The sequence below is a fragment of the Colobus angolensis genome, unplaced genomic scaffold (assembly GCF_000951035.1).
Source record: "Colobus angolensis palliatus isolate OR3802 unplaced genomic scaffold, Cang.pa_1.0 Scaffold162, whole genome shotgun sequence".
In the NCBI taxonomy this organism is placed as follows: Eukaryota; Metazoa; Chordata; class Mammalia; order Primates; family Cercopithecidae; genus Colobus; species Colobus angolensis.
In genome coordinates this window covers 6,587,053-6,601,554 of record NW_012114733.1, presented here as the reverse complement: position 1 = coordinate 6,601,554, position 14,502 = coordinate 6,587,053, and the positions used below count along the sequence as shown (strand labels likewise).

Genomic DNA, 14,502 nt, shown 5'->3' with positions numbered 1-14,502 from the left:
TATTCCAGTTTAAAATATAGGAATTATAAGACATAGATTGCCATTGACATGTTTAGCCCTGAAGAGTCCAACAGAGAAACACCTAGAATGGTGTTATCAGAAAAATAATTAATTCATTTTAAGAGTCCCTTCATTAGAGGCCAACTTCATGAGTTTCAGATATAAGAACATTTGCTTCTAGAAAGAAGTCATTCCTTCCCCCAAAGAAATAAAAAGTGCTAAATCTATAATAATATTAATTAAACACTGTCTATAGGCATTTTTAAGTTGACTGACGAAGTCATGATGGTCAATGAGGTAGAGATTTTTCTGGATATTTCTTCCTCATCAACAAATTTCTGAGTCAGGAAAACAAACTGTCTTGCTGCAAATGACACAGCTTGACCGACAGGGTGAAACATACTTAAATAATGTAAAAAACCCCGGTCATAGCTCTTGTTATTTAATCCCTGTTACTATTAATACTGTCTTTAAGTGTTCAATGAAAATATGAAAAGATGCTCAATTACATTACTAGCTAAAGGAAAAATTAAAACAAGTCACCAATCTTAGCTTTACAAATCGGCAAAAATTAAAATACTAACATCCAGTGTGAGGAAATGGGGGCCCTGTAACGTGCTGCTGATGAGAGTCGAAATTAGTATAGCCTTTCTTAAAGAATATGTGTCAGCACCTATCTGACTTTACAATGTGCATACTCAGTAATCCAGCATTTCCTCTTTTACAAATATTTCCTAAGAAACTGTGCAAAGATATATATATATATGTGTGTGTGTGTGTGTGTGTGTGTGTGTGTGTATAGGAGTGTTTGTATAAATATGTATATATATGAAGAGATTTAACATAGCATTGCTAGAAAATGTAAAAAATGAAAAAAATGTTCATCAATAGGGGAATGATTTAAAAAATGATGACCTATTCTTATGATAGCTATACAATTAAGAAGACTCTATATGCAATGACCTGGAAAGAAAAAGCACATATTTTGCTAAGTTTAAAAAAAAATCAAGTCATAAAACAAAATGTAGAACGTGAGGTGCAGAACGTGAGGCCATTTTTATAACAGGGCATATGGGCATGGGCATATACATAGACACAGATACGTCTCCTTCTATGAGCATTTTAAAAGGTCTAAAAGAATACTTGCCTATCTTTTAATAGTCGTTACCTTTGGGCAGTGGAATTGGGACAAACATAAGGCTGGGAGGGGACTTAAACTCTCTATAATATAGTTTCAGTACTGTAAGGACTTTAAAAAAATGGACAGGAAAAATTTTTCTTTTATAATATAAAAAGTCAGTAAGAATTTGTAAATTGTATGTAAGGACTATACTAAAAGCCCAGGAACCCAGGTATGTTGATTTATGATAGTAATTAGGCTTCCAAAGTTTCCCCCAGCATACCTGTACTTGAGCAAGCACAGTGCATAAGGGCATGTACACATACACACATGTGCACGTACACACACACACACACACACAGTGGGGTAATCCCAATGGGAGCTGTTAGATAGGGAGCTCTCCGCTCCCAACAGGGACAACCCCCAATCAAAGGCTTAATAGCAGCATCACAGAATGGCTAAAAGCACAGATCTGGAGTCAGATGGTCCTGGGCGCAATATCCAGCTCCACTGTTTTAAGATTTAAACACTCTGGTCACTATAGTGATTCAGATTCCCCACCTGTAAAATGGGAGTAAACAATGCCTTCTTTACAGTGTTGTTATGAGGACTACTGAGCAAGGGCATGACAGGCATTCACTACACTGCCTCACCCAGAAAAAAGTGATTTTTCAGCTATCGGTGTCCAAAGACATGCAGTCAAGCAGTTGGTGGGAAATTACTTTATCTTGCAAATCACAGCACCTCTATTGACAGCAGAATGTTAACCCTATAAGGAACCGCGTATTTATGGTTCCATACTTAACCTTCATGCAAAAGCAATTCCCAAGTAACTGAAACTTTCCATAATACCGTTTTTCTTTTCAACAGGCACCATCACAAAGTATGACTGTGGGCTTTAGGGTCAGACTGGGTTTATAAAACCACCTCTGATACTCAGTAGGTATATGAGTTAGGGCATGGTGCTTAAGCTCTTCCATAGTCTCACCTGGGAGGTTGCTCTGGACTTGCTCAGTGCACCAAGTATCTGATACACAGTAGAAAAATAACAGTAACAGCTGCAATGAAGAGAGCATCTACTGTAGTCCAGGCATTCTCTCATTCTTGTGCCAACTCTGAAACAGGTGTGTCAGTATCATCTACTAAACTTGAGAACCTCAGAATCAGGGCATTGCATGACCTGCTCATAAGATACCAGTCTGCCATCTTCCTGCCTCCAAACTGAAAATGCTTTCTTAAGCAAAGGACTGGTATCTATGGGCACTGTGAATTTCTCACAATTCCTCTTCCACAGGGCTGCCACGGCCCAGTGCTTCACTACTACACACTCAGTACCAGCTGTGTCTCAGTATCCTCTTTTATTATTCAGATACTCACAAGAAGCAGTAACATATTAAATTTACCTCAACGTGTAAGTGAATCGTTCATCCTATTTCCTCTGGGAAGAGGTCTCAGGCAGTTGGTCAGCACTGGGTGTTTAAAGATGGGGGCAGGGCCTGGCGAGGTGGCTCATGGCTGTAATCCCAGCACTTTAGGAGGCCGAGGAGGGTGGATCACCTGAAGTCAGGAGTTCAAGACCAGTCTGGCCAACATGGAAAAACCCTGTCTCTACTGAAAATACAAAAATTAGCCAGGCGCGGTGGCAAGTGCCTGTAATCTCAGGTACTTGCGAGGCTGAGGCAGAAGAATCGCTTGAGCCGGGGAGGCAGAGGTTGCAGTGAGCCAAGGTCGTGTCTCTGCACTCCAGCCTGGGCGACAGAACGAGACTCTGTTTCAGAAAAAATATAAATAAATAAATAAATAAATAAATAAATAAATAAATAAATAAATATAAAATAAAATAAAGAGGGGGCAGAGAAACAGGCAGGAAGTGCCCAGAGAAAAGAGGGGCCCAAATAAACTTGACTGTAGGTCACAATTTTGCCAAGGGCTGACTCTGTCAATCAGTCTAAGATGCCATGAGCAAAACTCCCTTTATTCTTGTCTTTTCTTTCTGTTCATTAATATTATTTAATGAACAGTTATTAAGCACTTGCAGTGTGCAAATATTGTGGGACAATGCAGTCCCTGTCCTGAGACAATTTAGCGAGAGTTGATTCAATCATTTAATACTCTTAATGATCAAACATAGCACATTAATATAGTGAGTTTAATCTGTGTGGGTGCACACGCACTCATGCTTGCGTGTGCAGATGCTTAGTTATATATTAGATTATTTCACAGTTCAGTCATTTCCATAATCAATCATTCCAACATCTTTTCTGGTTCAGATGACCATCTCACACCCCTCCCACAAAACTCAGCATGTTGAAATGCTCACTGCACTCAGCGTATACACCTAAAATTAACTTTTGTTTGTTAGAATTAGAACACAGTCAGATTTTCCCAAGTATTACTTATGTAAAACTGTTCTTGGGGTAATTTTGTAGTAATTAAGTATATGAGAGTAATTAAGGACTTCTCCGAATCTAATCATCAATCCCTGTTACTATGTAAGCATTAATAACATCATGGCTGATATGGAAATTTATTCCTGATTATGACTGCTGATTATAACATCGGAATAACATGAAGTGCGTTCATCGGCTCATTTCTTTTGTGAATATGTCACAACTTTCTCCATGAAATCTATTACACTGTTGATTTATAATCAATTATATTTGTCTTTCTGGGATTTCAAGACGTGACACAATGCTTAAGTTCTAAGCAATGCAATTTCTTGACTTACTGCTTTATTATTTCATAACCTCATATATGCAGTTGTGATGAAATTTTCTGTGGGAGTATATTTATTGTCTTTAAAATCAGCCTTTAAAAATAACCTTTAAGCAGGGCGTGGTGGCTCACACCTGTAATCCTAGCACTTTGGGAGGCCAAGGCAAGTGGATCACCGGAGGTCGGGAGTTCGAGAGCAGCCTGGCCAATGTGGTTAAACCCCGTCTCTACTAAAGATGCAAAAAATTAGCTGCGTGTGGTGGTGCGTGCCTGAAATCCCAGCTACTTTGGAGGCTGAGGCAGGAGCATCTCTTGAATCCTGGAGGCGGAGGTTGCAGTGAGCTGAGATCGCACCACTGCACTCCAGCCTGGGTAACAAGAGTGAAAGTTTGTCTCAAAAAATAAATAAATAAAATTAACATTAAAATAACCTTTAAATATTTAACACTATAAATCGGCAGTGATGAAATCAGTCTTGGCTACAGCCCATAGGAATCTTGTTGGAAAGTACCATTGCACAATCACCGTGAGTAAACAGCCAACTGAGGAAGAAGTTAGCTAAACTTGTATTTGCCACCTCACTGCCATTTAAATATCAATGCTCTGATATTTCTACAGTTTGAAAGATGCTTTGGCTCCTTGGTGGGACAAGCCGTTTACAATATGTTTTGTTCTTGGAGTCCTGTTGGTGTCTGGAAACCCTTTGTTTCTTGTTGCACTCAATTTGAACTGGACTGACAAGCTTACAGCTCCATACTGAGGTAAGAAAATGCCACCATTGTCTGGGAGCTGACTGGCCTGCTTTAGGGAGCCTACATGCAGGGCATGCTTTAAATCACGGGAAAGATAGCTCAGGAACCATAGAAGCCATGACCAACAGGGAGGGCGCCCCCCTTCCCACTGCTGCTGCATTGATTTCAAACAGCCCAGGCTGAGGAGGTAGCTTCATGGTGTTTTCCTAACGAAATCTAATAAATGGCATGTAGATGACAGAAATCTCTGTGTTGGCGACTGGAAACTCCAGAGGGATGCAAAATAAGAGCACACAGTGGAAAGAATGGAAACCGAAGAGAATGGAAGAGATGGGAAAACATAGGGTAGAACCCTCAGAAAGAGGCCTGTGAGCTCCACCCCGACTTCCAAGGGAGGATATGAATGAATCTGTCTGTGAGACAGGTCATATTAGTCCCATTTTACAGATTAGAAAACCATCCCAGAGTGTGTTTGGCAGCCGCTTCAGTGTGCCTATCCAGTAAGCATTGTTAATGGAATCTCCGTTTTGTTAACTATGGCAATGCACTAAAATATCCATCTTCCCAGACCCCCTTGCTGTGTGACTAAGGGTACACGATGTGTAGAATATCAGCATTCATGCTGTGACCAGGAGGATGGAAGCCAACTGCTAACAATGACAAAGCACAAAGTTGGGAGGAGGCATGGACACTGTGGACTCTGTGAGGCTCCTTCTCCACCTTGCACTGTTTCCTATTAGACATCTTGTCATGAGAGAAGGCTGAGGGTGGTGGCTCATGCCTGTAATCCCAGCACTTTGGGAGGCTGGGGTGGGTGGATCACTTGAGGTCAGGAGTTCAAGACCAGCCTGGCCCACATGGTGAAACGCTGTCTCTACTAAAAATACAAAAAATTAGCCAGGCATGGTGGTGTGCATCTGTAGTCCCAGCTACTCAGGAGGCTGAGGCAGGAGAATAGCCGCAACCCAGGAGACAGAGGTTGCAGTGAACATAGATCGCTCAGGGTGAGACTCCATCTCAAAAAAAAAAGACATCTTGTCATGAGAGAAGAGTAAATTGCACACTGGGGTTGTTGGTGTTGTTGCTATAACATGATAAATAAACCCTGAAAAATCTTTTCCTCTGCACAAATGTGTATTAAAAATAAGGTCTTTGAGAAATCTACAATTAGGTCAGACCACTGAAAATCTTCGATACCTTCTAATTACTGCAGTAACAAAATAGTCAAGAGGAAATTTAGATGGGCAGTTCAGCGTGGCTATAGGCTCCTGGGTGGTTATTAAAAATCACATAAAATAGACTGGAAAGGCTGGCCGACAGGTACTGAGACAACAACTGATAGCAGGGCCCAGTGCACAGGAAGGTGTGTGGTCTGCCATGAGCTGAGGACCATGCAAGGCTGGATGTGCACCTATCTAGGAGGGAGCCCCCCCGGGATTGTGCTCATTTCAAATGTTATTAAAATAGAGTTGAAAGGGCTCCTGTCTGGACAGCAGCTAGGCGGAGGACGTTTTTGTTCTCTTCTCTTACTATTCCAGCTTTTGTCTAGGAAAGACTGTGTGTGAACAAACACAATTACACATTAATCTGACATCATTCCCCTATTTACCAGTTGCATCTGAGTGAACGGAACTCTTTGATAAGTCACTGTTGTTTGGGTGTTCTGTACATGTGGCCCAACATAATCCCAACAGTTAGAGCTTAATGTTCCTACCTCTCCCATTCCAGTCTCTACACAGCATTCTACTTGATTGTCCTAAAATACTGGGCTGACTTCTTCATTCGGTAGGTTACATTTAGCATGACACAAAACCCTTCATGAGCTGGCCTTGTGAGCTCTCCATCCTCTTCCTCCTCTACTCCATGGCTTATCCTGTGTACTCCAGCCATCCCCTTGGCTCTTCCCTCTGTGCACACACACTCCACACTGTCCTTGGTGTTCTCACCTGTGCTCTTTGCTTCCCCTCTGCCTGGAATGCCTGCCCAATAAGATATTTATCTCCAAAACCCTCTTCAAGCATCACCTCTACAGACCCTTCTTTGACATCTTCTTCTGAATAAATCAGGTGCCTTTTGCAGCTTCTCTTATTGCATATGTCACAGTGCATTGATTAAATGACGTTCATGTTTGCCTGGCACATAGTGGGTGACCAATGAACACTTGCTGAACTGAACTTGGTGTCTCCTTGATGGGCCCAGAAGCAGGAAGGTTGGGAAAACGCTGTTGTAGGAATTCTCATGGCATGCTAATAATCCTGGAGTGATTAGGGCATTTAGAAAGAAATGATCCATTAGTCCAATAACAAAACGTACAAATATCAACTCTTGGGCAACTAATCCAGGCAACATTCTGAAGCTTGTCTGGGCAAGAGAAGTGTCCTAAGGAAAAAGAAAAGACCAAAGAACAAGTTTACATGATTGCAGAGTGTCCTTATGTTTACATCTAAAATAAAGGACTAAAGTGTACTAAGAAGTTGTCTTGGAGATCTCACCCGAACAGAGACCCATAAATGCTACCAAGATTCAAACATTAAAGGAAATGATACCTCATTCCCTGTACTAATGAAAGCAAAATGAATGAATGAGATGGATGCAGAGTCAACAAACCTGAGCACTAGTCCTGGGTCATTCACTAGGTGAGAAAACTTGAAAAAGCAGTGCTAGTAATCTTTCAAAGTACGCCTTTTACAAAATGCCTCAATAAAAATATAGAGAGAGCACACAATGTCTAGGCTCAGTATCATTTAGTATTACAGCATGATTAACAAAACCCAATGGACCTCATCTTCTTCATTTGGAAGAACAATGCCCGTCTGACTTGTAACCTTTCATAGCTCTCTGTAATGCAACACCATCTACACACAGGAGTCTACATTTCCCCATAGAAAAATATAAATGTATATTTATTTCAGTGTGCCTTTGACTTAGAAACATGTTGTTGATTAAGAATATGGCTTGGGGCCGGAAGTGGTGGCTCACGCCTGTAATCCCAGCACTTTGGGAGGCCAAAGTGGGTGGACTGCCTGAGGTCAGGAGTTTGAGAACAGTCTAGCTAACTTGGTGAAACCCCATCTCTACTAAAAACACACACAAAAAGCCGGATGTGGGGGCGTGCACCTGTAATCCCAGTTACTCAGGAGACTGAGGCAGGGGAATCGCTTGAACCAGGGAGGGGGAGGTTGCAGTGAGCCGAGATCGTGCCACTGTACTCCAGCCTCAGTGACAGAGTGAGACTACGTTCCAAACAAACAAACAAACAAACAAAGAATATGGCTTGGAAATTTAGACCCCTTGATAAAGGCACCTGTATAGTTTGCTAAGGCAGCAATGCCTAGACATTTTATATTCTTATTTGTCTCAGTTGTTGTCTCTAAAAATACAGTGATGGTATTTCTCCCTGACCTCTACCTACTGCAAGGAGTATAGAAGAAATGGGGGTGACTACACTCATTAAAACCACGAACTTTTTGAAAGAGAGAACAAACACTCACTTGAACTATTGCATTAGCAACCCTGACACTGCTTTGGGCTTTAAAAATCAAGTTTTATTAGGGGATAGTGTTCCCTGTTACCAAGATGCTGTATAACTCCCGCAAACTCGTCCAACAAAAGCTGAAAGGCACGACCAATAAATGCAACTCATTAAGAAGGTCTCATTTTTACTCTCAGCATTGTACTGCCCACTTGAAAAATAGTAAGATACATTTTGTCCTTACTCTAAAGAGTAGTTGATGAGAACTGCTAGAAATGTTGCCTAGAAAGTTCCAGAAAAACAAACTCAGAAAGTGCTTGGAGAATGAAGTAAGGCTACATCTGGATACCTACCAATTAACTACTAGCAGTGGACCAATGGCTAATACAGGGGCATGCCCTTTGCAACCTCATCGCAACAGTCACTTGCCCATCTTCCTGGAGAAAGTCATGATTTCTCAATTTGCCTAACTACATTTTAAACTTATTTTTAGGGCTGATATTAGCAGTTTCTCATTGGCCCTGGGAACTTTTTAACAATTAGAATGTGAAAGCTCAGGCCTAGCACAGGTGACTGAAACCTATAATCCCAACACTTCGAAAGGCTGAGGCAGGAGGATCACTTGAGCCTCCTGTTCAAGACCAGCCTGGGCAACATACTGAGACCCCATTTCTACAAAAACAATAAATGAAATTAGCCAGGTGTGGTAGCATGTGCCTGCAGTCTCAGCAGCTCGAGAGGCTAAAATAAGACTGTCTCAACCCAGGAGTTTGAGGCTGCAGTGAGCTATGACTGTGCCACTGCACTCCAGCCTTGGGGACAGAGTGAGACCCTGTCTCTAAAAATAAATTGTTTTTAATGTGAAAGTTAACAAATTCCCAACAATTTCAAGCTGACAATATATTCATTATTTAACTAAAAAAAAAAAAGAAATGTGGAAGAAGAGTATTTTGCCAAGAAGTGCAGGAAAATAATAGGGTAGATACCATTTTCTGTATCCTCTTGTTCATTATTCACTTGTTGAATGAGGGAGTGTCAATCACTTAGTCAGTAAATATTTACTAAATGCCTACTTTGCACCAAGTATTATGCCTGCCCTAGGGCTACAAATATTATCCCTATTCTCAAAGAGTCTAATTTTAAAAATGGAAAGGTATAGAAGGAAGAGCATTAAATTAATTAATCTCCTACTCTGTGCCAGGTGCTTTTCTTGTCAAATCTTCCTAACAACTGAAGAGAGAAGATAGATGAAATGCCCCCAACTTAACGAATTTCACATTACGACTCCATAATTTGCCCAGAGTCACACAGTTCAGGGTAGACTAGTGTTTGCATTCAAATTGGTCTAATTTCAAAACGCTTTTTGAAGATTCCTTTAGAGAAAAAAGAAGAAATCACCCATTATCCTACCATCCTGATATAAAACCATCAATATTTTAGAGAACTTCCTTCCAATTTTTCTTCTACACATAGGTCAATTTTTAAATTTTTAAAAATGTGTTTCACAGTTGTAATCAAAATGTGTTACACTGCATTTTCTTGGAACTTTGATACCATCAACTGTGAAATGCTCCATTACTCTAGATAGCACTAGAAAGAAAAATCACTGCCAATTATATGATGCCACCATGAGCTATGTCCAGATTTCAGTGATGTTAAAACATGAAGGTGAAAAATTTGTGTCTTAGAATCAATGGCCTACTCTACATGTCACACAGCCCACACTCAGGCTGTGCACCTCCTGCCTGGAGTGGTGAGGATGGCTTCATGGCGCAGGGTAACCGGGTCTCTTTCGCAGGAGATAAACTCCTTGGCTGGACTGGCAGGCCCTCCTCAGAGGGAAGAGGGCTCAATTTGCCTGTCTTTTGCATGCCTTGATGCCTTGCCTTGTGCACAGTAGGTACTCAAGAAGTATTTCTTGGTTGAATAAATACATAACTAAAGCTTGAGAAACAATTTATAGCCAGCAGAAGGTAAAAATGACCATAGGCCTGCAGAATGGTACAAGTGCAAATTTTGATGGGGGTTTGTGTGGCTACACTAGGGAAATGGGGAGATGAGATGGATAGAACTTTGAGGCAGAACCAGTAGCTCTGGTTTTTCAAAGTCTCTTCCTTCCTACAGCTGGCTGCTGTTTTTGTATCACTTCCTCTTTGCTGTTCAGGCCTTTACTTTGATGTTCTTGTCCAAGCCTAGCTCCATAGTGCTGGCTGATTTTGCCATCTTGGAAAATTGTTCACACTTAGTTTGCATATTGATTTAGATTTGTTTGGGAACATCACCCATTAATTTCAAGTAATAACTCATATGGAGAAAATTCAGGCATCAGCAAGAGGCAGGTAGAGGAGAGTTGTATTTTTTAGTAGTTGAAACATTCAGCCTAAAAGGACAGTATCTCTTCTGCTTATACAGATCTGACTGCCCTAGGAAGTAAAAGCCTGTGACAGTTCAAATCTATATGATTTGGCAATTCAGCTTTCTATGGATGCTCACTAAGATAGGTGCCTCAAATGGCAAAATGAGTTTAAATAAAGAAAAGAAATTAAGACTTAGTTCTCTATGCATATTGCCCATTAAACACAAGATCTGCACATTTAGAAAATCATTATGATTTCTCTTGCTTTCCTTTTCTCCGTTTCATCCTCCGTTCACCTAACAAGTATCCGTCTCTTTGCCATTTGTAAAGAGCTGTGTTAAGTTTCCTAAAAGATACAGTTTTCTGATGGGTCAGTCAATGCTCACAGAGAAGTTTGCACATTAATAGTGAAAGCATGTTTTATTCACAGATAAGTAAATCACAAGGTAGAGGAAGCATAAATACTACCAGAGAAAGGCGAAACAAAATCAGAGTTTAGAGCCTGGAGAGATGACATTGGCTGGGAGATCAGAAAAGGCTTCAGAGAGGAGCTGTCATTCCACCTGCGCCTTGAAGGTTAGAGAGGATGTGAACCTATGAGAATGAGAGCAAAAACCTAGCAGAGCAGAGGCATGCTTGGGCACAAGAACTCCTGTCATGTCTTTCTCCATGGGCTGTCTATTGTTTAGAAACAGGATGCTATTGCTGGTGTTAGAGCCCTGGTCAATGAAAAAACCAACAACTTGAGCTGACCAGTGTGAAGTGTAACAAATCATATCATCATCAGGCCAAAGTCAGGAAAATACCATAGGATTTCATGCCTATCAAGTGTGAAAGTTTAGAAGCAAATGAAAGCCTAAGCCTCGTGCAGAACAGAACATCTGAAATCCACGACAGGTAACTAAGACGAAAAGCAACAGCACAATGTCACTTTTCAAAGCTCAAGGGACTGCCAGCTTCTTGCTTACCATGGACATGGATACCATTTGGTTGAAAAGAAGAGTTTGTTTCTGGCTGATAGGACTTCAGGTGTGAACCTGATGGCTGCTGGGTATGGGGAGGCTGTGTTCTTTGCAGTATTGAAGAAGGAGCCGGAACTCTCCGGGGGCTGATATGGTGAGGAGATGGAGCAGAAGGTGCAAACCTGAGAAAACAATTATAAAAGGAAACATGAGGGACATAAAACAGCAGGAACAAAGACAAACTCTCCAAAGCCAAATTCTCACCTCCCATTCTGGCTAACCAAGAGCGTGACAACAAGCCTTTTAAAAAAAAATCCTTCAGGATTTTTCTCTACCCTCTCCCTCCCCACTGCTGATTTCCCATTTAACCACTGAATTCTCAACTGAGATACAGAGGGAATAAACAAGAACAATAAAGGGAAAACCTACTCACAGTTTGGGTTTCTCAAGATTTCTAAGCTGCATTTCAAGTACACTATGTTTGGTGAAATTCAAAGTACATCTTTTGCCAAGCCCTTTTTCTGCTAATTTTTAAAATCCATTTGCATTTTAGGGGGAAATTTGATCCATATGTTTCTGAATCATTTACACTTAGCTCATAAACATTTTGTTTTGTAAGATATATCTGAGGTCCAAGAAGTGTTGTTACAAGTCTTTATTATGAGCCTCTCTAATCCTATTCTCTTTAAACAATGCATTTTCTTTTGCCAAGAATGAATTAACTTAAACCTCAAAGGTCAAGTGTGGCTTGAAATCCAGAACCCATGAGATCTGCGTGGGCTCCGTGCCTGGCAAAGAGTATTCTTGAGGGTGTGATAGGAACATGATGTAGGAGTCACATGCGCCAATCACAGTAAGACTACTGGTGGTTTCTGGGGTGGGGGACATATTGGTGTTTAAATAAGGTGATGTTGGCAAGAAACCTGGGATATGAAATGGATGATTGTACATTGATCTTCCAATTGTAAAGGAAAATTGGAAAGACCTGACTCACTATGTTTAAAGTGACAGTTTATGCTTTCTACCATTGAAGGCAAGATGGAATTGTGAGAACAATATTACAGTTTAGCAATGTCTATCAAATATCAAAATGATCTTCTGGGTGCCAGTTCAGTAGAGGACTGGCACAAGTGTAGGGGAGAAAGGAGCAAGGAGTCTGTCAGTGCAGTAAAATGAAGCAGCAAAATAACTTTGGGGAAAACTACACTAGCAATGAATTGTTTAGTTTCCTCAAAAAGTCCCAGTAAGCTGAAAACTTTTGATCAGCTGTTCCTTACAGTGTGTACAAAGACAGGCTTTGTTTTGCACTAACACGTATAGGTCACCATCTGCTTACATTGCTTATTTCACAGGAACAAATCACTTTAACTTTGCTGGGCTTTTGTGGAGGGCCATAGATGATAAAAAGAGAAGATGAACCAGTCAAGTTTATAAAGTGATTGGAAACATTCTGAACCAGAATATTTAATAAGGGTAGAACTTCTATGTTTGTACTGTAGCAGTAAGAAAGCATGGGACAAAAATCTCATGTTCTTTTTGCTTTTCCCATGTGAGGTGTGATGAGACTATAGAAGAAGGTGAATCTAAGAACCAAGAAAGGACGAGTCGGACTTGCTAACCTCTAGGGAAAAGAGGTCAAGGCGAGGAGCTTAAACAAACTAGCTGGGTTGGGATGCCTGTTTAATTGATCATTTACATCTTCATTCCGCTGAAAGAGAATGAATAGTAACTGACTGTCCTGTGCTGGGTAAATACACATTGTCTGAGCATATCATCTTAATTGGGATTACCCTGAAAAGATGTGCTGAATAGCTGGAGAGAAAACACAGCAAGCAAATCCTGGCACTGCCCTGAGAACATCTAGTAAAACTCATTTGCCAGGATTCCTCATATGGAGGCTATTTTCTGGGGGAACATGTCTTTAACGTGTCTCGCAAGTTGCTCTGAGGGTGTGGGAGAGGGATGAGGAATTGTGAGATCACAGACTTTAGGGGTAGGAGGAATCCAGGTTACCACCTAATCCCGAATCCCCTGGTACTTAAAGATCCCCAGGGTTGGAGGGAGGAAGGATCTGAATTTCAAGGCAACCTATGGTGCTATTTAACAGTCATTGCTGGTGTCCCAATTTGGGCAAAGGAGCAAGGTCCTTTGATTGGCTCCCTAATTCTAGGGAGTTGTAAGAAAAGATGTAACTTGCTCTAGATGGTTTTACAGTCCCTTCTTCTGGAATGTCTGCTATCCTCTTTCTGTTGAGGACTGATGGGACACACAGATGTGTGAATGGGCAAGTCAGCAAGTAGATCTATATCTAGATCCTACATATATATGATTCTATATAATTATATGCTAATTAAATCATTCTTATATACTCATTCTTGGAAGTTCCAAACCAGGGCCATGCTCTCTTGGCTGCCAAATAGTACCCAGTATAACAACATCATTGAATAAAGAAAAAAATATGATAGGTACAAATCATGGTTTTAGCACTGCTATCTCAAGGACATGCAGAAATAAAATATTATGGCTTCAATTGACTGAAGATTTTGCTTTTTCCTAATTCAGGCTGAATTTTCCCCTATGTTATTCAAATAAATGAATTTATATAATATAAAGTTAATATAATTTCAAAACACATTATGTCACCCCATATAAAGTATTAATGAAAATTTAAATATAAACTATTCTAAGTAAAATACACATTTAAAATAGGCTTTGATTTGAAAAGGAAAGAAATAATACAGAAATGTTAACTTTTAAACATGTGGAGCAAAAAAAAAAGGACAAAAGGTGATCACAATTATACAGACAATTGCTAGGAACAAGGAAGCCACCACTAAAAAGTCCAGCATAAGAAGTGAGTGTATATATAGGATTGATTTTCAAGTACAGCAGACAGAATCAATTTTGTTGCTGTGTAAAAACACCACATAGTACCATACTTAAAATATTTCAAAATTTATTAATTTAAATTTAATGTTTATAAAGTTAGTTACTTGTTAACCAGCTCATAGTAGAGTAGAAATAGTAAACTAAAATCAGGGGTGAGAGGGCAGGAGAGGTGTGGGGAAGATGAAGAGATTGTCTTCCTGTTCGAGGTAAAGTCCTTGTGAATGTCAAAACACAAA

The 14,502-nt window shown here is 40.4% G+C and overlaps 1 protein-coding gene across 2 annotated transcripts in view; it reads right to left on the bottom strand.

The window, feature by feature from the left end:
* GLIS3 (GLIS family zinc finger 3) overlaps positions 1-14,502 on the bottom strand; it is a 484,272-nt gene that overhangs the window by 20,248 nt on the left and 449,522 nt on the right. For both annotated transcript variants that reach the window (XM_011937348.1, XM_011937349.1), the window contains one exon: positions 11,384-11,559. In XM_011937348.1, coding sequence (XP_011792738.1) covers positions 11,384-11,559 — 176 coding nt within the window. The remainder of the gene's footprint in view (positions 1-11,383; positions 11,560-14,502) is intronic.